The sequence below is a fragment of the Nelumbo lutea genome, chromosome 3 (assembly GCF_056320005.1).
Source record: "Nelumbo lutea isolate HS-2025 chromosome 3, American lotus-T2T, whole genome shotgun sequence".
NCBI lineage: Eukaryota > Viridiplantae > Streptophyta > Magnoliopsida > Proteales > Nelumbonaceae > Nelumbo > Nelumbo lutea.
Window position 1 is genome coordinate 5,074,973 of NC_142686.1, and position 25,639 is coordinate 5,100,611.

Sequence of the window (25,639 nt, forward strand, 5' to 3'; positions counted from 1 at the left end):
ATTGTACTTTGATGCATAGAATTAACAATTTTTGTGGTTGGTATGCTGCAGAAGTGGGGGGAGAGAGGGGATAGAAAAGAAAACAAAGTAAAAACAGAGGGGTTCAGGATTCAATTGGAAACAAAAAATGAAAATTTCATTGCAAGCAAAGTAATAGAGAAATACTTGGCAATACCTAAATCACCAGAAGTGCCATAAAGGATACCTGATTCAAGGCTCACCTTCGAATAATGGATACTCCACACAATTTCTTGCAAAAGTCAACCCCTGTATAGACTGACCCTGAAGTAGAAAGACACTGAATAAGATATCTGCAGCAGACAATAATTTATTCTAACATTCAAATTATGGTAAAACATAGACTCTGTAATCAATGGCTTAAAATCCAAAACATATAGGAGAGTATCCAAGGAGGGTGATTTTGTTAATCTGACAAGGCAAACATTTCAACACTGGTTGGATCCTTTCAAAGTTTGGTTTGATTGACCATTTAATGCTTCCGAGGCATTGAGCTTTCCGCAATACAATCAGAGATTTAAACTAAATCCCAACTAGACATGCAAGTCATGTACTACAGCCACTTTCCTTGGGGAGAATAATTTTTCCAGCTTCACAAAAAAATGTCAAGTCTGGCTACAAAGTCAACAGAGAAATATAAAGAATCAAGTTAGATGCTAGGGTTTTCATATTTCTCATAAAAATATTATATAAGAACACTTAAAAAGATATTATTAAGGGAAATCCAATTTTCTGCATAAGAAACCAAAACTTCAATGATGATTGAAGTACTTCTCTCACAATTCTTCTTGTGGCTTACTAGTAATTAGGTTTCCACTCCCTTATAAACCTATTTGGAAGGTTCCAATAGATATTGTTTAACTTTGAGGCAATTTCCTGATAAGACATGGGCATGTTGCAATGCTGACACATGGAGTAGACTCCACTGAAGAAAAGTTGTCATAACCAACTACCTATTTGATAAGAGTTCTGTCCGGATGAATTAAAAACCAAGGTGAAACTTTCTCCCGGCCTGTATTTATGGACAAGGCAGATTAAGTTGCAAGTAATAATTCAGAAAGCCAGAAAGGTGTTTTCAATCTGCCCTTCCCATCATGAAAATATCTGGCATTATGGGCATCCAATACACTACTTTCACAATCCAATAGTAGGACAACCATAAACATAGTGTTAGCTGCTCATAGAGCCTACATATGAGGTCACAATGATTTTATACTGTTTCTTCTATAGTAATTCAGTTAATTAGGGTTTTATTATGTGTCTTAGATCAGGAATCTTGAACAAAGATATGCCTTCTTTTATGCTTGCATTAAACAAAAGTTTGTTCAAAATTACCAATAAAAAATCAAAGCTTCTCTTTTGTACATGGCGAAATAGTCCCATAACTTATAAAGAAGGTAAAAAAGACGAGAACAGAGAAAGTAGAAAAGAGAGAGAGAGAGAGATGGCATCGCGCTTGTTAGGGAGAAAGAGGAGAAGAAGAGATAGAAGAGGATGCACCTCACAAGCAACTAAATTCAAATTTGTTTCATAATCAATTCCATTTCACTAATTAACTACAAAAATGACGTACATATAGATTATATCAGTTCGGTAAGACAGTCCTTACAAAGGCATTTTACTTAATTTAATTAGGACTCAATCCCATCACCCATGATACTCTTTGAATAAAATGGCCTAACTTTCCAAATCCCATGGATTCATGAAATTTTGGTATAGTTGGATAGGTAACTGAAAAATCTTTCCAAAGGCACAGAAATTAACCTAATCAGACAAGTTTTGACCTTCATGTGATAACCCCAAAGAGAAGTTACAAATTTCCAACTTAGTTCCAAGACAACTATGTTGATCCCACAATACAGCTAATGGGAACTGACTAAAACTTCTAATAAAAGGGTCCTTTTGTTTTGAAGCCTTGTTTGGCCATTACTAATGTTGGTCCCACTTATATGGGGTCTGAGAAGTTTTTGCAAATATCATACAGGCTAACATTAGGTAATGGCATAAAGGCTTCACATCCCAAGAAAGTCTTCCCAAAATTTGACCCAATCTCCACAATAAGGTTTATTACAATTGAATTCCAAGGGGAAAGAGTTGTTCTTCTAGATGATCTAGTATCTCACTTTCCATCCAAACCATGAAAGCTGCTAATGGCAAAATTCTACAGTTCGCCACTTTCTATCAGGAATCTCCAAAGCAATTTGCCTATGTTTCGACTGTTGCTACAGTAGTCCGAACAGGAAGAGGAGAAGAAGAAGAAGAAGAAGAAGAAGAAGAAGAAGAAGAGAAGAAGAAGAAGGGTCTGTCGAAAATCTGATGGTTAACCCATCCAGTCGACCCCCTTAATCTATATTAGATTCTAATAATGTTTACAAAGACAGAAATGCCCTTACTTAAGTGTGCGGCAGAGTAACTCTAATAACACTACCACATAAGCAAGTTACTTAATAAACAAAAGAAGATTAAACTACCCCTATTCGGCACATCTTAACACTTCCCCTCAAGCTGGAGAATATATGTCATACAATCCCAGCTTGTTACATAGATAGTTCACTTTCCCTGAGCTTAGAGCTATTGTAAACAAATCTGCCCACTGGTCATTGGAGCCCACATGTTCTGTATTTATCTCTCTGGCAAGAACCTTCTCTCTCACAAAGTGGCAATCAACCTCTATGTGCTTTGTTCTCTCATGAAAGATAGGATTGGATGAGATATGTAGTGCAGCTTGATTGTCACAGTACAATTTCATAGGTTTATCCATGTGAAACCCAATTTCTTGTAGGAGATTCCTCAGCCACACTAATTCACAGGTAGTGTGAGCCATGGCCCTATATTCGGCTTCAGCATTGCTTCTGGCTACAACCGTCTGCTTTTTACTCTTCCATGTCACAAGATTTCCTCCCAGAAATGTGCAATAGCCTGTAGTAGATCTTCTGTCACTCACTGAGCCTGCCCAGTCTGCATCTGTATACCCAACTACTTCAAGTTTTCCTCCTGGTTTATACAATAGCCCATGGCCTGGAGCTCCTTTAAGATACCTCACAATTCTAAGGACTGCATCCCAGTGAGGTATACGAGGGTTCTGCATGAATTGGCTCACCATACTGACTGCAAAGGAGATGTCGGGTCTCGTAATAGTCAGATAGTTCAGCTTTCCCACTAGTCGTTTATACCTTTCAGGATCTTCAAATACTTCTCCTGTATCACTGCTCAACTTAACATTTGGTTCCATAGGGGTCTCAACCGGTTTTGCACCTAACAGTCTTGTTTCTTCCAATAGATCAAGGACATATTTCCTTTGGCACAGATTCACACCTTGTTTTGACCTGGCAACCTCTATTCCCAAGAAATACTTTAATGTTCCAAGGTCCTTTGTTTGAAAATGATTTTGCAGAAATACCTTTAGTTTGCCAATCCCCAATTTATCACTACCAGTGATGACAATATCATCCACATAGACCACTAATAAAATCTTCTCAGCTTCTGAGTCATAGCTGAACACTGAGTGATCAACCTGGCATTGCTTCATTCCAAAACTCTTCACCACTTCGCTGAACTTCCCAAACCAAGCACGTGGAGATTGCTTCAACCCATAAATTGCTTTCTTCAGCCTGCACACCTTACCACCCTCCCCCTGAGCAACAAACCCAGGTGGTTGCTCCATATATACCTCCTCCACTAGATCACCATGGAGGAAGGCATTCTTTATGTCAAGTTGAAGGAGAGGCCAATCATACATAACTGCCAAGGAAATTAGGACACGAATGGAACCAATTTTAGCCACCGAAGAGAATGTCTCCATGTAGTCCACACCATACACCTGTGAGTAACCTTTAGCAACAAGTCTGGCCTTCAGACACTCCACACTACCATCTGGCAAGTATTTCACAGTATACACCCATTTACACAGCTCACAACATGCTTCCCAGGTGGGAGAGTAGTAAGTTCCCACGTTTGAGTATGTTGAATAGCAGAAGGTTTCTCCTCCATTGCCCACCGCCATCCAGGTGAACTAAGAGCTTCTTGAACATTGTTAGGTAGGGAAATAGAAGACAAAAGTGAAACAAACTGGCGATGTGAGGCAGAAAGACGAGATAATGAAACAAAATTGGAAATGGGATGGAGTGTAGAACTACATTTACCTTTCCGTAAGGTAATGGGTAGGTCAAGATCTGAAGGTTCAGCAATAGGAGCCATGAGAGGATCCGCAGATGAGGTAGAAGCAGGAGGAGGGGTCGGTGTCATTCGACGTGTATACACTTGTCGGATCGGTGGTCGTTCAGTGGTGACCTGCACTGGATGAAGAGATGAGTCTACTCCAACAACAGCCTCTGGAACTGAATCACTGACAAGAAGAGGAAGAGGAGGTAAGGGTGAGGACAAGGGTGCTTCATGACTGGAGAAGAAGGGGACAGACTAAAAAAAGGTGACATTAGGGCAGACATAGCACTTTCGGGCAATGGGATTATAACACTTGTACCCTTTTTGAGTCCGAGAGTAGCCAAGGAAGACACATTTAATTGAGCGTGCATCTAGCTTGTCTATTCCAAGACTCAGATTATGAACAATGCACACACAACCAAAGACACGAGGAGTTAATGGAAACGGAGATAAAGTGGGAAACAAGATGGAGAAAGGGGACCGACCATGACGAATAAAAGAGGGCATCCGATTAATGAGAAAACATGCAGTGAGTACAGCATCACTCCAAAACTGTTTAGGAACATGCATGTGGTGAAGCATAGACCGAGCAATTTCAAGAAGATGACGATTCTTCCGTTCAGCCACCCCATTTTGTTGAGGGGTGAAAGCACACGAGGTCTGATGAATAATGCAATGTTGTTCTAAATACTGTTGAAATGCAATAAGAAAGTATTCACGACCATTATTTGAACGGAGAACTTTGATTGGAACACTAAATTGTGTGCGTATTTCAGCATGGAATTTTTGAAAAATGGAAAATAATTCACTTCTTTCTTTCATTAAGTAAATCCATATCATTCTTGAACAATCATCAATAAAGGAGACAAAATACTTGTACCCATTATAAGACTCTATTTTGATTGGACCCCAAACATCTGAATGAACCAAAGAAAAAGGACTCAACATACAACTCTCAACTCTTGGACTGAAGGACACACGACGGTGTTTACCAAACTGACATGACTCACATTGTAAAACTGACAACTAACTCAATGATGGAACCAACATCTTGAGAACCTTGAGAGATGGATGTCCCAGTCGGCAATGCCATTGTAGAGGAGTAAGGGAAGTCTGAAGTGCAATTGAAGATCCACCGCCGTCAAGGTAATACAATCCACCAGCTTCATGCCCCCCACCAATCTTCTTCCCCGTCTTGAGATCCTGAAAAACACAAGTGGAAGGAAAGAAGGTAACAAAATAGTTAAGAGCTTTGGTTATTTTACTAACAGACATAAGATTGAATGGAAACTTAGGTACGTATAAAACATATGATAAGGGGACAGAAGACAAGTCAACATTACCAACACCACAGATGGGAGATGAGGACCCATTGGCAGGTGTAACAGTTTGTGATGTGGAGGTTTCAGAAAGAGAAGAGAACACACCTGGAGTCCCGGTCATATGATCTGAGGCTCCAGAGTCAATAATCCAGGAAGGAGTTTTAGATGACATGCAAGCGATACCTGATTGGGCATATGTGGCAGTGGTATGTTGTGAAGTAGTTTGAAGGAACCGTTCATACTTATCACGCGGAACACTCACCATCTCCCTCCCAGAAGTAGATGTAGATGTGTGAAGTGTTAGGTCTGCCAGTTTACTGTCACTAATAGCAACCTCGCCTGCTACAGCATGATTAGCCCATTTAGACGGAGGGCCATGTAGGTCATAACAGAAATTCACTGTGTGTCCATCCCTACCACAATGAATACACTTCCTTGTAGAGTTATTTTTTCCTCTGCCACGGCCCCCTCTGGAATGACCTCCCCCTCTTGTACTATGTCCACCACCTCTAGCTGTCACAAGTGCTGATCTATCATACTGTGTGGGGTTCTCTGTCTGGCCCAAAGAGATTCTACGAAGTCTTGAGAATACTTCCTCAAGTGTAGGAAGAGTAAAGCCCCCCAATATTTGAGCTCTAACTGGTTCATATTCCGACTTCAGCCCCACTAAAAATCTTGTAACATCTAGTTGCTCCCTTTGTTGTTGCTGAACTTGAATATCTGGAGTAAGGGGATGATAGACATTGAGTTCATTCCTTATATTCTTCATGCAGGCATAGTACTCTTCTAGTGTTTTGTTCCCTTGTTGTAAATCAAAGTACTCCTGATACAGCTGATATACTCTTGTTGTGTTATCTTGTCCAGAATATAGCTTCTTAGCATGCTCCCATATATTCTTAGCCGTATCAAGGAACATGAAGTTGGCACTGATTTTGGGTTCCATACTATTCCACAGCCAAGTCATGATTTGAGCATCTTCTTGTTCCCAATCATCAAACCCTGGAGAGTCAACCGGTGGCTTCTCATCTCTAACATGCTTTACTTTCTTCTTTGCCTTGAGGAAAACTTCCACTGATTTAGTCCATGGAACATAGTTCTCCCCATTTAGCTTAATTGAGGTCATTTGTACTCCTAGGTAGTCGGAGGAAATTACTACACTAGGTTTCTGATCATTGTAGCCATCTCCTATTGCTGCCATTGTACTCTTTCACAGTTGTCTCTAACTTTACTTCTCAGCTACAAGCTGATTGATATTGTTCACAGCTTGATATTTCAGCACCTATTGCAGCCTCTAAACACCACTGCTGATTTCACACACTTGTTCTTATTCACACTACTGCTGACTGCACACACTTACGTCCCACATAAGCATCAGTTTACCATTCACTAATCACAAGTAGAGGCCCTCTTACAACCACTCAAGCACCACAACACATCCAAATCTGTTGCACCCAGTTCAGACTTGTTTAACACACTTAAGAGGGCATTACACAACCACAAGGAGTTCGGCTACTGCACACACAGCCCTTCCTAGGGCAACAATGAACCTAGTTCTCTAGGTTCTACTCAGTACAACAGCTTCTTGTAGGGTTTCTACCCAGAAATATAAGTAACACTAGAAGAAGAGAGAACCGACCTTCCTTTGAGAATATCAATCAACCATTCACTGCTGAAGTCACTTTCCTTGTTGAAGAAAATTATGTGCAGCAGAGAGACAAGCTATAATGTTTCTGACCTAGGGCGAACCAGTTCTCTCCATCGACTGACCAGAAACGAAGGTGAAGAGTCACGAACAATGCTGAGGTGCTTTACCAACTGACTTAGGTCAGGAGCATGGCTCTGATACCATGTTTCGACTGTTGCTACAGTAGTCCGAACAGGAAGAGGAGAAGAAGAAGAAGAAAAAGAAGAAGAAGAGAAGAAGAAGGGTCTTTGGAAAATCTGATGGTTAACCCATCCAGTCAACCCCCTTAATCTATATTAGATTCTAATAATGTTTACAAAGACAGAAATGCCCTTACTTAAGTGTGGGGCAGAGTAACTCTAATAGCACTGCCACATAAGCAAGTTAATTAATAAACAGAAGAAGACTAAACTACCCCTATTCGGCACATCTTAACAGCCTAAAACAATGAAAGTTTTCTCAAAAAGAATATCCCAAACCCAATTCCCTTTTTGTCTTTATTTCTGCAAACAATCTCCCAGGATCCAACATAATCAAGCGATCCTTTTTACCCTCACCTGGCCCCAAAGGAAGTCCCCGTACAATGTTGTAATTGCTTAATCACCTTTACCAGAGCCCTTAAAAAGAGAAAAATGCAATCACAAATCATCCATCCTAATCCTCCTGATCAAGATGAACCCCCCTCAAAAAAAAAAATTTACCACCTAGTGGCAGGCCAAGGTAGATTAAAAGCCTTGATTAGATCTTACAACCAAGTTGAGATTAGGTTAGTGGGTTGATGGGGCTTTTAATGAGAACAGGAATAGGGGTTCGTTTTTTAGTTTATCTTGGGAAGTGAGGAATTATGGAGGTATGAAATGGAAATGCTTCTTTGGGAAATCCACTCTTCTTGCTAGTGAATCTGCCAAGTCATTAGTGAAATCCCTTGCACTTACTAGGGGTTTTTCTGGGCTATTGGGTTTCCTGGGATATTGAGGTGTCCATGACATCCATTTTGGATATGCACTGTGCCATCACTAACTGCACTCTGGCATGACTTTGGTTCGAAATCTTGTAGATTTAGCTCTGGACTGGTCTTGGAAGTCATGAGACACGTTGTAGACTTTTTCTGGGTTCCATAAAAACCATTTGGGCTTTTGGATTTGGCCTTTACCCAGTCTTACTTTTTTTTGTAAGTAAAATAAAAATTTATTAAAGAGAAAAAAAAGTACAAGAAAGGTAACCAGTAGCAGTAAACCGAGAGAAGAAATATAATAGAAAAAGAAAAGACAGCCCATCACCACCCACTCAACTCCAAACAAGAAACTCAACATCGTGAATATTAGACGAACAACAGGAGTACCTTTCTTGTACTTTATTTTCTAAATAAATTATATTTAACTATTATAAAGGGGCCACTTATCACCAAAAAACCCTGGAGGGGATTGGCACAAGCATGTTTTTTGGCAGATAAGAAACTTCTTGGATTTTATCCACAGTATCTTGAGTACCTGTATTGATCTCTTCTGGAAAGTAAATAAAGAATGGAACAAGAAAACCAAATTGAAATTGCCTTTCCTTAACACACCTGTAGGAGTGATTACTTGCTTCTCAGTGAATGGTAAATGACCAAGGCCATGCTCAACAACCTGTAGAGTTACTCATCATAGGATAGACCAAATTACGTTTGGGAGATAACTGACAAAAAAGTCAGGATTAACTATTAGTCTAAACATCACTAGGGATAAGTCAAAAGATACCAGACGAATAAGACGATCTGAATAAAAGACGAAGTCGTGCTTTGTTATTTCCCTGTCTCTGATCAATGTATGCATCCCCCTTATCTGACATGGCAGTGTTTAGCATGAGCATAACAGCATTAAGGATTAGAAAATAACACTAGAAAGACTTAAGAATATTTAGATATAAAATGAGAAAAGTAACCAGATGCAACCAGGCAATCAAGAACACCAACAACCTAACATGAAAAGTTTACTGTTCCTCCATGCAAATAAAAACCTAATCACAAATCAAAGAATTTGACACATATAAGATGAATACCTGGAAAGTTGATTGAATGACATACACATTGGGATATATTTTACAGAGGTCATGCTGACCAAGCTTTGTGCGGATATGTTGCACAATCAAATCAATTGCAACGTGATTATCACCTCCCCGGGGAATGATCACATCAGCATATTTCTTTGATGGCAGAACAAAATCATCAAAAGCAGGTTTAACAAACTTCGCATACTGCACAATGAACAAAATACTTGCAAGTTACAATAAGCAAAGGAAGGTAATTGAGTACAGAAGACATTTATTCTTGGACAAAAACAACAATAAAAGTAGTACCTTCAAGAAGCACTTTAATCTAATAACAAAGTTAAAATCCAAAATCATGCAAGATATTCTGCATCGTCATGCCTGGTGAGATTTGTCACCAACCTGGTGACATTTTGTGTTTGTAAGGTTTTGCAATCCATATATGATTTCCAGACTTGTTTTGTGGTTCAGAAAATTCAACAAATTTTTTTTACCAGAAAGAGGTAAATTTAGTGGTGATCAAAAACACTGAAATAGCAGGACTTCCCAAGGCTATGCACAACATTTAGCGAGAAAACAGGAACTCAAAGAGAAAAGGAAACCAACCCTTACCAAAAGAAATAGAATAACTAATCCATGGGCACAACACCAGAAAAGCTCACTTCTCTTAGTCCCTTCCCACATTGGTTAAGAATCCGAATGTCTTAAATAGAATGTACTTTAACTCACGAATACAACATCAGGACTCATTAAAAGATGTAATTCCATTAGTTTAATTCTACCTTTTTCCATTGATAATGGTTGAAACTTTCTTAGTATATAAGGGAAAAAATCATATTTACAACAGTAAGCTAGCCCCTTGTGTTGGGTTTGCTGCAACTACACAACCCAAATTATCTATTTACACACATTCACAGAAATACATGCTCCCCGATACAATTGTGCCCTGTTCAGCCTGAGTTTTACTATGGAATCAGTAACACTATTAGCTGATCTTTGAATCATTCATGTGACAACTGTCTTGAAAATTATTTAATTTCTCTCATTACATTCTAGTATTGCCAAGAACTTTGGTTGTTATTCATTAACCAGTTGCACTGTTATTTTTCTGGTAATAAAAAGAAAAATAAAAAGAGAATACAAAGGATAGCTGTCTTTGGAAGGGGTGTTCTTGGACCAGTCTGGAATGGATAGCTGTCTTTGGACCTTACCTCCCTTGGGATCCTTTACCTTCATTCTTTAAGAATCTAGTCCAGTCAGCTGATGTTCTTGGGCAACCCTTTCTTTTTAAAGAAATTTAGGGCAAACCTATCTGTTAGTGTCGAGTATGTAGGGGTATTTCTGTCTTTGTACTTGTGTTTAGGTGCTGATGTGTAAGTTTATATTAGATTTAACGTCCCTAACGACATATGTGACTTTTTCACATTATTTTAGTTATACAAAATACATCTGGCCGAATGGGAGAGGGTGTTTTTCTCTCATTCGAACCAGAATATAGTATGTAGGGGTATTTCTGTCTTTGTACTTGTGTTTAGGTGCTGATGTGTAAGTTTATATTAGATTTAACGTCCCTAACGACATATGTGACTTTTTCACATTATTTTAGTTATACAAAATACATCTGGCCGAATGGGAGAGGGTGTTTTTCTCTCATTCGAACCAGAATATTTCCTCCTTGTTTCTCTTCTGCTCTTCTCCTTTCTCTCTTTCTCTCCTTCTCTCCTCTCTCTCTCTTCCTTGACTGTTATCAGTCTAATAGGCAGACCGAACACTAACATGGTATCAGAGCTGAACTGAGCAAATTGGATCTGCCCAAAACTCTGTTATCTGTGCACCCAGCCTAGGGTTTTCTCTTGTTTTCTTCGCCATCAGCTAGAGATAAGGGAAAGGGCTGAAAAGGAGTGATCGCCCTCTTCTCTTGGAGGTTTCTATGCCTCTAGTTGTGGTGTTTGTGGTCGGTTGCTGCAGTTTCTAAGAAGCCCTCCCCTAATCGATGAAGAGAAGAGGGCTGATTCATGTGGTGCAGTGGGTGTCTTGTGTGATCTGATTTTTGGGTGATCAGGTAAGAGGTTGTATGCATTTTTTTTCTTGGTGTGAATCAAAAGAGAAGTTTATTTCAAACTGTATGGTGGGATTCCAGATTGTAGTGTACTAGGATTTGTGCATCCTTTAGTGTGATTCGAAGGGGGGTGTTCCTCAAACAGTGTGGTGAAGTTTTAGGCAGTCGTGGAGTTGGGTTTGTGGTGTAATGAGTGTAATCTGCAGCAGTAGTAAGTGCTGAAATCAGTGTAGTGTGATCTACTGTGCAGTTTGTCGAATTCAGCAATGGGAAACAACATTGATAGCAAGACTAGTGTGATGGTCCCTACTGACTATCTGAATGTTCAAATGACCTCCATTAAGCTGAATGAAGAAAATTATGTACCTTGGGCCAAATCTGCAGAAGTCTTTCTTAAGGCAAAGAAGAAGGTGAAGCACATAAGGGACGAAAAACCTTCCACCGATTCTCACGAGTATGATGATTGGGGGCAGGCAGATGCACAGATCATCACATGGTTATGGAATAGTATGGAACCCAAGATTAGTGTAAATTTCATGCTCCTTGATACTGCCAAAGAAGTGTAGGACCATGCTAAGAAGTTGTATTCGGGTCAAGACAACACAACCAGAGTATATCAGTTGTACCAGGGTTACTTTAATCTACAACAGGGTAATCAGAGTCCTGAGGAGTACTATGCTAGTATGAGAAACATTCGTAATGAATTGAATGTTTATCACCCCCTCACTTCTGATGTCAAAATTCAGCAACAACAGAGAGAACAACTTGATGCGACTCGGTTTTTGGTGGGGCTGAAATCTGAATATGAACCAGAGCGGGCTTAGATACTAGGAGGGTCAGCTCTCCCTTTCTTAGAAGAGGTATTTGCTCGACTCAAGAGGATTTCCATTGGATCTACCGAGAACCCTAATATTTCCGATAGATCAGCCCTAGCAGTATCCAAAGGCCGTGGTGTTAGAGGTGGAGCTCGGGGAGCTCAATCTAGCCGTAGTGGTAGTAGTGGACCGGCATATGGCCGGATTGGTGGTAGTGGACCTACATATAACTGTGGTGGTGGTCGTACTAGAGGTCGAGATTTAGGGGGAACCCGTGGCAGAGGACGTAGTTCGGGTCCAAGGAGGTGTACACACTGTGGTATGGATGGACATACCATTAATTATTGCTATGACTTACATGGTCCACCTTCAACTTGGGCCAATCATGTTGTGACCAGTGACAGTAGCTTCAGACAGAAGGGCCATTCAGCTGATCAGGTACTTTCTACATCCACAGATGTTACTGGGAAGGAGATGATGGGTATTCCCCGTGATGAGTATGAGAGGTTAGTGCAGGCCACATCTCAGCAGAACACGGCCACTCTCGCACACTCAGGTATGGCTTGCCTGGCATTCACATCCCATCCCTGGATTATTGATTCTAGAGCCTCCGATCACATGACCGGAACTCCAGGTGTGTTTTCTTTCCTCATTGCCCAACATCACAATCTGTTACCCTTGATAATGGTTCCACATCCTCCATTTGTGGAGTTGGTAATGTTGACCTGGACCCTGTATCCCTATCCTCAGTTTTGTATGTCCCTAAATTTCCTTTTAATCTTATGTTTGTTAGTAAGTTGACCAAGTCTCTTAATTGTTACCTTTTACCCCTCTTCGTGTGTTCTTCAGGATCTCAAGACGATGATGAAGATTGGTGGAGGGCATGAAGCTGGTGGATTGTATTATCTTGATGGTGGTGGAAGTACGTCAACAGCTCTCCAATCGTCTCTCTCTCCTCTCCAGTGGCACTGTCGATTTGGTCATCTTTCACTGAAAGCTTTGAAATCTTTGGTTCCTTCATTGAGTCATCTTTTTTGTTTTGGATTGTGAGTCGTGTCAGTTGGGGAAGCATCATCATGTTCCCTTTAGTCCTAGAGTTGATAATCGTGTATCGAGTCATTTTTCTTTGGTTCATTCAGATGTTTGGGGTCCTTATAAAGTGATGTCATACAATGGATATAAATATTTTGTCATTTTTGTTGATGATTATTCAAGGATGACGTGGCTCTATTTAATGAAAGAAAGAAGTGAATTGTTTACCATTTTCCAAAAGTTTTATGGTGAGATTCGCAACCAATTTGGTGTTTACATTAAAATTTTCCGTTCTGATAATGGTCGTGAATATCTCTCCTCATCATTTCAAGACTACCTAGACCAACGTGGCATTATCCATCAGACTTTATGTACTTACACTCCACAACAAAACGGGGTGGTTGAGAGAAAGAATCGACACCTCTTGGAAACAGCTCGGTCCCTCATGCATCACATGAATGTTCCCAAATCTTTTTGGAGTGATGTCGTGCTTACTTCCTACTTCTTGGTTAACCAGATGCCCACGTCTATCCTTGATGGTTATTCCCCATTGACCACATTGTTTCCTACCTTGTCTATGTTTCCTCTCTCTCCTCGGGTTTTTGGATGTGTTTGTTTTGTTCATAATTTAGGGCCAGGAATGGACAAGTTAGATGCACAGTCTATTAAATGCATCTTCCTTGGCTATCCTGGACTCAAAAAGGGTATAAGTGTTATCACCCTAGCTCTCAACGCTCCTTTGTATGTGTTGATGTTACTTTCTTTGAGTTTACTCCATTCTTCTTGGGGTCCAGTGATGTCACTTCCTCCTCATCACCTCCTCCCCTTCCTCTTCCAGTTGTGAACTCTATTCCCCTTGTTCCCGTAGTGACCAAGTCTTTGCCTCCGGTGCTACCACCTGTTGAACGACCACCGATCCATCATGTGTATACATATCGCCCACGTGTACCGGCTCCTCCAGCTTCATCATCGTCGACAGATCCGACAGCTATTACCACACACAGCCCCGACCCCAGTATCTGATCTTGATCTTCCCATTGCCTTGCAAAAAGGTAGGCACAGTTGTACCCTTCTTCCTATTTCTAATTATGTTTCACTGACTCACCTTTCCACATCCCATCGCCAGTTTATCTCTTTGTTAACCTCTGTTGTTATACCTAAGGATGTCTAGGAAGTCCTTGCCTCTCCAATATGGTGTCATGCGATGGAAGAGGAACTCTTAGCTCTGGCTCATAATCATACATGGGAACTCACCACTCTTCCTCCTGGTAAGCAGGTGGTTGTCTGTAAGTGGGTTTATACGGTTAAGCACTTACCTGATGGTAGTGTAGAGCGGCTGAAAGTTAGATAGGTTGCCAAAGGGTATTCCCAAACCTATGGTATTGATTACACTGAGACTTTCTCCCCGGTTGCTAAGATTGGTTCAGTCCGTTTCGTGATCTCTTTTGCTGTGATGTATGATTGGCTCCTCCATCAGCTTGATATCAAGAATGCCTTATTGCATGGTGATCTGCTCGATGAGGTCTATATGAAGCAACCATCAGGGTTTATTGCTCAAGAAGAGGATGGTAAGGTGTGCCGATTACTGAAGGCCATTTATGGGCTTAAATAGTCTCCTCGAGCATGGTTTGGCAAATTTAGTGAGGTAGTAAAGAAGTTTGGTATGAAACAGTGCCAAATTGACCATTCCGTCTTTAGTCATGACTCTCAGGTAAGGAAGATCCTATTAGTGGTGTATCTAGATGATATTGGCATTATTGGGTATGATAAAATGGGCATTGGCAGGTTGAAGATCTTTCTGCAATAACATTTTCAGACAAAGGACCTTGGTAAATTGAAGTATTTCTTGGGGATAGAAGTAGCAAAGTCCAAGCATGGTATTAACTTCTGTCAGAGGAAATATGTTATTGATTTGCTTGAAGAAACAGGGTTGTTAGGTGCTAAACCAGTTGAAACTCCTATGGAAACAAATACTAAGTTGAGCAGTGATATGGGTGAAGTGTTTGAAGACCTTGGCAGATACCGGCGGTTGATAGGTAAACTGAACTACCTAACCATCACTCGGTCAGACATTTCATTCGTAGTTAGTGTGGTAAGTCAGTTCATGTAGAAACCTCTGGTTCCACATTGGGATGCAACTAAGGATTGTGAGGTATTTAAAGGGGGCTCCTGGTCACGGTTTGATATAAAAAAGTGGTGGAAAACTTGAAACAGAAGGGTATACTGATGCTGATTGGGCCGGTTCTGTATCTAATAGGAGATCTACCACAGGCTATTGCACTTTTCTTGGGGGTAATCTGGTGACATGGAAAAGCAAGAAGAAGACAGTTGTGGCAAGAAGCAGTGCAGAGGCAGAATATAGAGCTATGGCACATACTACTTGTGAATTAGTGTGGCTAAGGAACCTTCTACAGGAGATGGGATACACTGTTGATTCTCCAATGAAACTCTACTATGACAATCAGGCTGCACTTCACATTTCCTCTAATCCGATGTTTCATGAGAGAACCAAACACATAGAGGTTGACTGTCACTTTGTTAGAGAGAAGGTGCTGAGTGGAGTGATAGACACTGCATATGTCAACACAGGGAACCAGTGGGCAGATTTGTTTACTAAAGGGTTGAGTCGAGGGAGAGTGGACTACATATGTAACAAGCTGGAACTATATGATATATATACTCTCCAGCTTGAGGGGGAGTGTTAGTGTCGAATACGTAGAGGTATTTCTGTCTTTGTACTTGTGTTTAGGTGCTGATGTGTAAGTTTATGTTATATTTAATGTCCCTAACTTAAGTAGGGACATATGTGACTTTTCCACATTATTTTAGTAATATAAAATACATCTGGCCAAATGGGAGAGGGTGCTTTTCTCTCATTCGAACCAGAATCTTTCCTCCTTGTTTCTCTTCTACTCTTCTCCTTCTCTCTTCTCTCTCTCTTCCTTGACTGTTATCAGTCTAACAGGCAGACCGAACACTAACACTATCCCTCCTAGGATTGCAGCTTTTTGTTGGCAAGCTTTCTTGGAAAGGTTCAATTCTTGTGACTTCAAAGAAAAAGACCAAATTGGTGTTTATCCCCACACTGGTGCATTCTTTGTAAGGCTGATAGTGAGACTTGCTATCACTTATTAATTCCTACCCCTTTGTCCTACCTATTTGGGATTGGTTTCTTTCATTGTTTGGCTGCAGGTGGCCTTCCCAATCAGATATACAAAGCTTGTTTGCTTCCTTTTCTGTCAGGTGGCCAAAGAAGAGGGATCAGATTCTGTGGAGATGCACTTGAGAAGCTGTCTGTTGGACATTATGGGAAGAAAGAAATTTGGCAATCTTCTCTAAAAAAAGTGAGAAGCAGGGTTATTACTATCAGAGTGGTGCAGTGGATGAAATACTTGGAAATTTTTTAGGATATTTCTACAGATGCTTTACTTAGTGATTGGAAGGGAGTTGCTCACTGAGCCCCTTCTAAGGTTGAAATCAAGCATATTTGGTCCCCACCAGCTGTTCATTAAGCTGAATTTTGATGGGAGTAGTCAAGGCAACCCAGGTATTGGAGGTGTTTTTGAAGCCAAAGAAGGAAAAGTTGTAGCTTTATTCTCAGAACCAATTGGCACAGAGACTCTCTTAGAGCCGAGATTATGGTTGTTGTGGAAGGAGTACAAAGGGCAAAGGAGCTAAAAATTAGAAGACTGATTGTTGAAGGCGATTCTAAGTTGGTGATTAATTGGATACAAAAAGAACCAAGATTTTGGCTTTATGTAAATGAAAATAGAAGATTCGTATTTGGGCTTTGTTGTAAGCTTGTGTTTCTTGTTGGGGAGGGTTAAGAGAGCTTATCCCTCTCCTTTTCTCTTGCAACAGCTATTAAATTTTTAATAAAACTGTTCGGTTATTGATAAAAAAAATACAAAAAGAAGTGAACTCTGCATAACAATTAATAAGCAAATGTTTCGTATTTTCTTTATGCTTCTTACGCATATACCTGCTCGGATATTGAAAGTCTAGATTTGGGTGAAGAGAAGTGCCAACTCCTTTGCTGTACTTACTAAACAAGGGGTGATTAATTGGATACAAAAAGAACCAAGATTTTGGCTTTATGTAAATGAAAATAGAAGATTCGTATTTGGGCTTTGTTGTAAGCTTGTGTTTCTTGTTGGGGAGGGTTAAGAGAGCTTATCCCTCTCCTTTTCTCTTGCAACAGCTATTAAATTTTTAATAAAACTGTTCGGTTATTGATAAAAAAATACAAAAAGAAGTGAACTCTGCATAACAATTAATAAGCAAATGTTTCGTATTTTCTTTATGCTTCTTACGCATATACCTGCTCGGATATTGAAAGTCTAGATTTGGGTGAAGAGAAGTGCCAACTCCTTTGCTGTACTTACTAAACAAGGGGTGGGAAGGGGTAACTTGTTTTGGGCTTTGTTGTAAGCTTGTGTTTCTTGTTGGGGAGGGTTAAGAGAGCTTATCCCTCTCCTTTTCTCTTGCAACAGCTATCAAATTTTTAATAAAACTGTTTGGTTATTGATAAAAAAAAAATACAAAAAGAAGTGAACTCTGCATAACAATTAATAAGCAAATGTTTCGTATTTTCTTTATGCTTCTTACGCATATACCTGCTCGGATATTGAAAGTCTAGATTTCAAGTGATCCAAAGTCACAATGTTATAAATAGTCAGTAACCACTCAAAAGCCACAACTCTGAATTGAATGGGATTACCCCAAATTCCCTTGATGTTCACGCTCTCTTACTGGTTTCTAGCCAAAGCTTCAAGAAGACTCAACTGAAAATTCCCCATTAAAACATCCTTTCCGCTATCTTGCATTTGGTACATTAAATTCAACCGGTGAATCATCCAATCTATAAACCAAATACCATACTATCTGGTAATCCCTTATCTCAAAATTGCTTGACCATTATGCCTTTTGTACTCAACATATATGATCTCAGACATATACCATAATCTTCCTTCCCCGCACCATTCATATTCACAGAACTTCACTCTACCTCCATCTCCCACTAAATATTTCGAATATCTTTTGAATTATTCATGAAACTTCCTTATCCCCTACCACACACAAACTCCATAAGATGATGACAATTTCCTAGAGTCTCACTCAAACCTAACCACCCCATACAAACCACTACACTTCTCTATAAAGCATCCCTCTCTTTAACAAACCTCCAAAGCCATCTAGCCAAAAGTGCCTCATTTGACCCCTCATTCTTCTGATCCCCAGACCTGCATATTTTCTCCCATTTTACCAAATGAACTTTCTTCCTATAAGAATCCATCAGGAAAAGAAAAAAAAAAATCTTCCTATGACAGTATAACCAGCCCTATCCCATAAGAAACCCTGCTGAATAGTTTCAATCTGATCCGCCATATTTGCTATAACTTTCAAAATAGATAAGAAACAAACTGACAAGTTGGGAAGAGCACTCATAGGACATTGTCCAAATAATCTAAAATAATTTCTCAAGGGGGAATATTTGATAGCCCAGTATTTATCAAAAATAAAAAAATGTTCAATAGCCCAGTGAAGGGTTTAAATTTTCCATTGACAAGTAAATAGATATAATAGAAGACAAAGTAGATGCTTTGGAAGATTTACAAGGTCGGAGTTAATTGGGGAGAAATTTTTTGGGAACAATTGTAAAATTGAAGTGTAAAGCACAAGAGAGGGATAGGAAGTCTTGGCTGGCCTATTAAGTTGGTTACTTGGCCATCGTGTACATTTGTAATATATTTACTTGTTAATAAAGTTTTATGGTTACCAATCATAAGATGAAAAAGACAACATAGATGCTTGCCTGTTCAAGGACAGAGTTTACATCTCTACCCCTATCAACTGTGTCACGCCTTATTCTACGAGCAAGCCTCACATCAGCATCTGAATGAAACAAATTTCAAATGAGTAAGATATGGAAACAAGGGAAAGACAAGGAGAAATAGAATAAAGATGCCTATCACATAAGGCTCATGCCAAAAATCTCATCAACCGGATATGGAATGAAACCATTTTATTTTAGTTTATCATAGCATTTGAAGCTACAAGTTTATTGTCTGAAATGAAGTTAGTAAAGGAATACTATTTCTTCTTTAATAAAAAGAAAGGAAATAGTTCATTTCTTGACATTCTAAAAAAGGCCATTGCACAATGTTGGTCCTATCTATCTAGGATCTCGGGAGGGGTAGACTGGGTACAGTCCTAACTCCTAGCCTTTGACATTTTTTCTCTCACAAAGTGGTCTCCCTCAGACTTGAATCAATGTTCTCATGTTTGCCAGCCTGAGATTTTACCATTTCCCCAAGTAATAGCCCCTTCTTAAACAACCTTATTTCAACATTAATCAACATAGATCAGATAAATCTATTTCTGATGATAAGCCTCTCTTTTAAAGTATTCTCAATAATAAACTTAGGGCCCTAAGTGCAATGAGAAACTAAATTCAGATCATGTCAATACAGGTGACATCAAAACACACTGTAGAGAACACTAATGTGGACCCCACTAAGGTGGTCCCCACTATTCGTATGTCAGCAATAAGTCATGATTAGGATTAGTTCTTTTCAGCTTTATCTTATCTTATCTTATCTTGCCATGTAAGCAATTCAGTCCTTTTACAAGTATGTTACTATGTATATAAATTTAAGAGGGGGGCGGCTGTTTCAAACATCAACCCAACTCTCTTTTATCAAAATCTCTCTCTCTCTCTCTCTCTCTCTCTCTCTCTCTCTCTCTCTCTCTATCTCTCTCTCTCTTCTTTTCTTATTTTTTCTTCTCCTTTTAAGTGTCTGTTCAATCTTGAGCAACTACTCACACCAATAAAGCTATGCCAAACAAAGGGATGAAATCCTCTTTAGATGAAAGAAGGACTTCAAGTAAGAGTATACAAGAGATACGTACAAACAGACAAGACCATTCTCATAATCAGTTATCACTTTAGTAAGGCAATGTTCCCATTGAACATGCATGAATGCCTTTTTTATTTTTTATTGTCATGACATTTTTTGACAAATAAGTGTGAGATGCACCCTCCAAAGACAATTAATGCTCAATACAGCAAGTCCCTATTAACTCCTTGCTAATGACATAATATTAACTGATGACACTACAAATAGATTTAAACACAAAATTAGATTTGCAGGCAAATGCCTTAGAAAAAAGATGTTTTAAAATAAGTAGGACTAAAATAGAATATAGGCTCTGTAAATTAAATTGTTAAACAACATAAAATAGCTTTGATGCCATGTGGTTCGGCTTGGTGTTCCTTCCATATTTGCTTCTTATTATGAAGGCCCAGAGGCTATCTTGCTCCAGGGGGAACACCATAACTATTTCCCAAGAAGAGCAACATTTCTTTCTAACAAGTGTCCAAGACCCAAACTTCCATCCTTCTTTGGTTTGCAAACTACCTCCCAGTTAATTAAGTGCTCCTTTTTTTCATCCCCTCCTTCCCAAAGGAAGTCATGCTGCAGCTTTTCAAGTCTAAATAAAAATCCTTCTTGCTGATAAAAAAATATTCTATCATTGATTCCTTTTTTATCAATAACAGAAACATTTTATTAGGGATTCAATCAAGATACAAGTAAAACAGGGGAGAGATAAGCTTAACTTTCCCCACAACAATACAAAAGGTTACAAGTTACAACAATGTCCAAAACAACTGATCTCTTCTCACCCCTTGTTTTGCAAGTACATCAGCAAAAAGAATTGGCACTCCTCTTTGCCCATTGCAATTTTAATTCCATATTTTGTGTCAACCACTTAAACTTCTTCCTTTCATTAAGATAGCACCAAAACCCAGATTCCTTCTTTGGCAGCCAACATACTACCCAGCTTTAGTCTCCTTTAATGAACCAACTTCCTAATGTCCAACTCCTTTGCCCTTTTGCACTCCTTCCAGAACCACCAAGACCTCAACTCTTAAAAAATTGTCTACACCAATTGGACCTGAATAAAGAGCTACTATTATACCCTCTTCATCACTAAATACTCCTCCAATGCCTGAAGGACCAGGATTCCCTTGACTGCTTCCATCAAAGTTCAGCATGATGAAACCACTAACAAGTGGAGACCAAATAGGGGCTATAACAGCCTTGTGAGAACCTGAAACAGCCACCTCCCTCCAATTTTTAAGAAAATCAGCAGTTGGGACATCATCAAAAAGTTCCATGCTACCCAATGAACCACTCTAATTGTAATGACTTCAATAATTTTAGTTCAGCTTCCTTGTCTGAAAATATTCTCAAGTTCTCTTCCCAAACTGTCCAACAAATAGCAGATCTTGTGCATATCCAATGATGTTCTTCCCCTCTTCTATCACCAATTCCTTTAACACTTACAGTTTCATTTCTTAGGTTCATATCTATTATTAACACTACTCCATTTTTATTTGTTTACTTCTCCTGTATACCATAATTTATAATTTTATAGCCATCAGTTTCTTTAGTTTTTTAGCCATCAATATTAATCCTTCTCCTCTTCATAGTGTCTACTCATTCCAAAGCCTTTCTTGTTAGTGTTTCTAAAATCCAAATGGCTAAGTGAAGCTGTGCTTCTTTGATTAGCTTACCCACCCCCATCCAAAAGGATGCAGGAACCCTTGCCTATTTGACACCACAAGCAGGTATTGCTATGGCAGGTCACTTCTGAGGACCATCCTACTCCTAGTATACCTTTGCCCATTCAACACAACACTCGGGCTGAGGTTCAACACATAATTTTTAGAGAACGCCCCAGCATGAGCATGAAAATACAAATTAGGATCCACATCATGAGAGTTTGGCAAGTTTTAGTTCCAGCTGCCAACCTGACACGATCCTCCTTTATCCGAGCAAGATTTAGAGTTTTTTCAAAATAGGTCAATGACAATAGATGGGCTGCTAAGGATGCTCAACTTCCTCAACACTTGGAAGATAAAATAGACTCTTTTAATTTCATACAGGTATTGAAGTTTCCATCAATTTATTACAGTTGTTGGATATGTCTTCTTGGACTTCCAGTCCGGATGGTAAGATTTGGTCCTTCACCCCTCAAGCTCTTTCTCATGTGCTTCCTTTCTTAGGGTATTAACTTCCTCCTTTCCCTGGAAGCCTTTCCTGTTAACGAAATTTGGTGTCAACCCAATCCTCCCAAGGTTGGGGCTTTTTGTTGAGAGGTGTTCCATGAAAAAAACACCTTTGATACTCTCCAAAAAAAGGTCTTATTGGTTTTTGTCCCCAAATTGGCAGGTTCTTTGCAAGAATTGTGTACTGAGACTTCTTCCCATTTACTAATCTCCTACTCGTTCATTTTTGCTGTTTGGAAATGGTTACTTACCTTGTTTGGGTGCAGATGGGATGCTCCAAACACCACGGGTGGACTCTTTGCTTCTTCACCTTTCAGATAGCCATGGAAAAGAGGAAGAACAATGTGGAAAACAATAAGTGCAGCAGTAGTTTCAACAATTTGGGAGGAAAGAAATGCAAGAATATTTAAGGAAAAAGAGAAAACAAGAGAAACAATAATTGAATACATTACAGTTACAGTGGCATCACTGGATCAAAACATTAGAATTTTTCTCACCATTTTTCACTGATGACATTTTTAGGACATGAGGGGAGTGGCAGAAACTTCAAGCAATAAAGAAACAATTCAAATATGTCGGTCACCAAACTTGCCACCTGGGGAAGGATACATCAAATTAAATATTGATGGGAGTAGTACGAAATCTGGGGCCTTGAGGTGTGAGTATTTAGGAATGAAGGCGGTGTTGCGATAGGCTGATCTGATAGCGATGTACTCAAAGCCAATTGGAGAAGGGGATTCTTTAAGGGCAAAAACTATGGCTGTATTGCACAAAGTCCAAAAGGCGAGAGTTAAATATCAACAAGCTGATTATGGAGGGCGATTCAAAGATGGTCATGGTAGTAGGACGGATACACAACAAAGAGATTCATGGGCCTATAGAAAGAAGGATAGAAAGAAAATAAAAGAAAATTAGATAGATAGATAGATAGATAGATAGATAGATAGATAGTATGCCTAAAAACTCCTCCTCTTGAGGAGGCTTATGCCTCTTGCATTTTGAACTACGCCTCATGCCTTGGGTAGTGGAACACCTCATGTCACAGCACCATGTTTTAAAACATTGGTCTCCATTTATATAGACACCCAAGCTTTCAGGCAAGGCCCATTCAGATTTTGACAAAATTCTCAATCTGAGCCCACCCAAGTTATATTAAGGCTGCAACTTGGGCTGGGTTGGCCTGAACCCTTCCCGAAAAAGTCAGGTTGGGTTGGGTCTGGTTGATGCTCAGGTTAGGGTTAGGGTTGAAATTCATGAACCCAACTTTACTTCAGGTTGGGTAAGGGTTGATCCTTCGGGCAACCCGACTCTATAATACATCTCATATATATAATATATCATACATTGATTTGTTTAGATGCATGATAGTTGTATAGCCCCCACCACATAGTATCATATATTTCTTTTAAGATAATCACTTCACTTAATCTTAATCAGAAAGACTAAAACCTTGATAGCATATTTTTATGTATTTTTGAGTATTTTATTCTTCATCTCCTCTCTTGCCACCCATAAAAGATCTATCATAATCATAACTCACAATAAACTATAGTCATTTCAAACACTTATTTTTCTGAATGTTGTACTAAATGAACCAATAAAAACATCAACAAACAAATACTAATGAAGCATAGGATTAATATATGTAGTGAAAATTGAGATAAGATTTGAAATTTAGAAGTTCTATGAGAACTTTAAGGGATGGAAAGAAGGTTGGATTGGGCCCGACCCGATTAGGGTTGAAGGAATTTAATTAGGGATAGGGTTAGGGTTGGGCAGGTCGGATTGGGTTAGGGTTGTAGATTTTCCTATTTTTTGTTTTTGTACTCCATCTTTTTTTTTATCAGTAAGAAGGTGTTTTCATTAGATATTAAAATAAGACAATTACAAGATCAGAACTAGTAAAATCCAGCCCGCTTTACAGTTTGCTTCAATCCCAATTACAATTCTGCCCAGAACAATTGTCCCCTAGACACCCCTTTACTTGGTCAAGAGTCGGTCACCTCATTTGTTCTTTACCCATCTAAAAGTGGCCCCTAACTACACTCCTAACCTCTCTTATTATTTGCCTGTCGATCCACAATACCAGGGTAGATGTCACTTGTCCATCTGTTGGAAGCCAAATTGTTTTACAAACTTCATTCCTTGAAGTAGTGCCAACACTTCAGCTCTTACGGAATCCCCAACTCCAAACGGACCTGAGAATAAAGCCACCACTTTACCCCTCGCATCTTTAAACATACCTCCAAGACTCCAATTACTGATAAGCCTGAATTTCCCAATGAGCTTCCATCAAAATTCAGTTTCACTCTATTGCTTAAAGGCGAGTTCCATTCCACATTGACTTTATTTTCAATCCTGGAATCTGCTACTTCCTTCCAAGCCCTCGGGATGTCAGCTACTAGTATCAAATGAAAAGCTTCAGTTCTTCCATCTTCTTTTAATTATTGCTTTAATACATTTATCATTGGTTACCCAAAAAAAAATCTCTCATTGACATTTGCACAGAAATCCTTGAATTATTATGACTAACACAACAAACATGTGACATTACAACAATTACAAGTGTACTACCAAGTACCAAATAATCAACAAGGGAGATTTTTTCAGCCATCCCCTCCTCCCACCAATAGTTTATATTGTATGTTTCTATGAAGCTCTAAATACACAAGATAAAGAGGGAAGAAACCTGTGTCAACAAAAATCTTCATATTCATCAAGTTGCGCACACATGGGTCATGAAAAACCAAAATACCCTCCAGAATAACGACATCAGATGCATTTACCTGACAAAAAGAAATCAGATAAGTACACAATGAGCATCTACATGGTTCATAGTACCAAATCTGGATCTTCAGAAAAATATATAATATCATGAAATTTTGAATTCTTTATTTTTATACAATTGAACCCCTTAAATTGGTAAATTGCTTTTAGAAAATAGGCTGCTTGATTTTTTTTAGCAAGTAAAAAAGCATATTTATCAGTCAACAAAAGTACAGTTGCAACAAAAAAATAAATAAATGTACAGAAATGTAAAAAGGGAGGGAAGCACTACCTGAAGAGCCAATTTACAGTGTTTTGCACTTTATTCCCAAGATTAGACAATTATAGACACAACCCCTCCTCTAAAACTCTGATAAGTCCTTTACTACTAATATACAATACTGAATAAGATCCTGCCTTTGCACAAAGACACTTCTTGTAGCACCCTTAAAAGTCTTTCTATTTTGGTATTTCCCTCTTCCCAAATACAACAAACCACAAAAAGCACCACATTCTAAAGAGAAGACACCGATACAACACCAAGAAACTTGAAGCCAAGCCTGAACCAGTGACCTTAACAAAGATGCAAGATTACAAGGCATCAAGAATGCAATAAAAGGAACAGCAGTGTTATCAAAGCGTTAACTAGTCAGTCAACTAACTGGTCAGTTGAAGGCC

At 39.2% G+C, this 25,639-nt stretch overlaps 1 protein-coding gene across 1 annotated transcript in view; it reads right to left on the reverse strand.

Moving 5' to 3' along the window:
- Positions 1-25,639, reverse strand: part of LOC148862520 (uridine/cytidine kinase UKL1, chloroplastic) — a 39,351-nt gene that overhangs the window by 9,055 nt on the left and 4,657 nt on the right. The window contains exons 5-10 of the mRNA XM_088975949.1: positions 24,885-24,981; positions 18,935-19,014; positions 9,226-9,420; positions 8,925-9,008; positions 8,753-8,813; positions 222-282 (exon numbers count right to left, since the gene is read on the reverse strand). Of these exons, the coding sequence (XP_088832075.1) occupies positions 222-282; positions 8,753-8,813; positions 8,925-9,008; positions 9,226-9,420; positions 18,935-19,014; positions 24,885-24,981 (578 nt within the window). The remainder of the gene's footprint in view (positions 1-221; positions 283-8,752; positions 8,814-8,924; positions 9,009-9,225; positions 9,421-18,934; positions 19,015-24,884; positions 24,982-25,639) is intronic.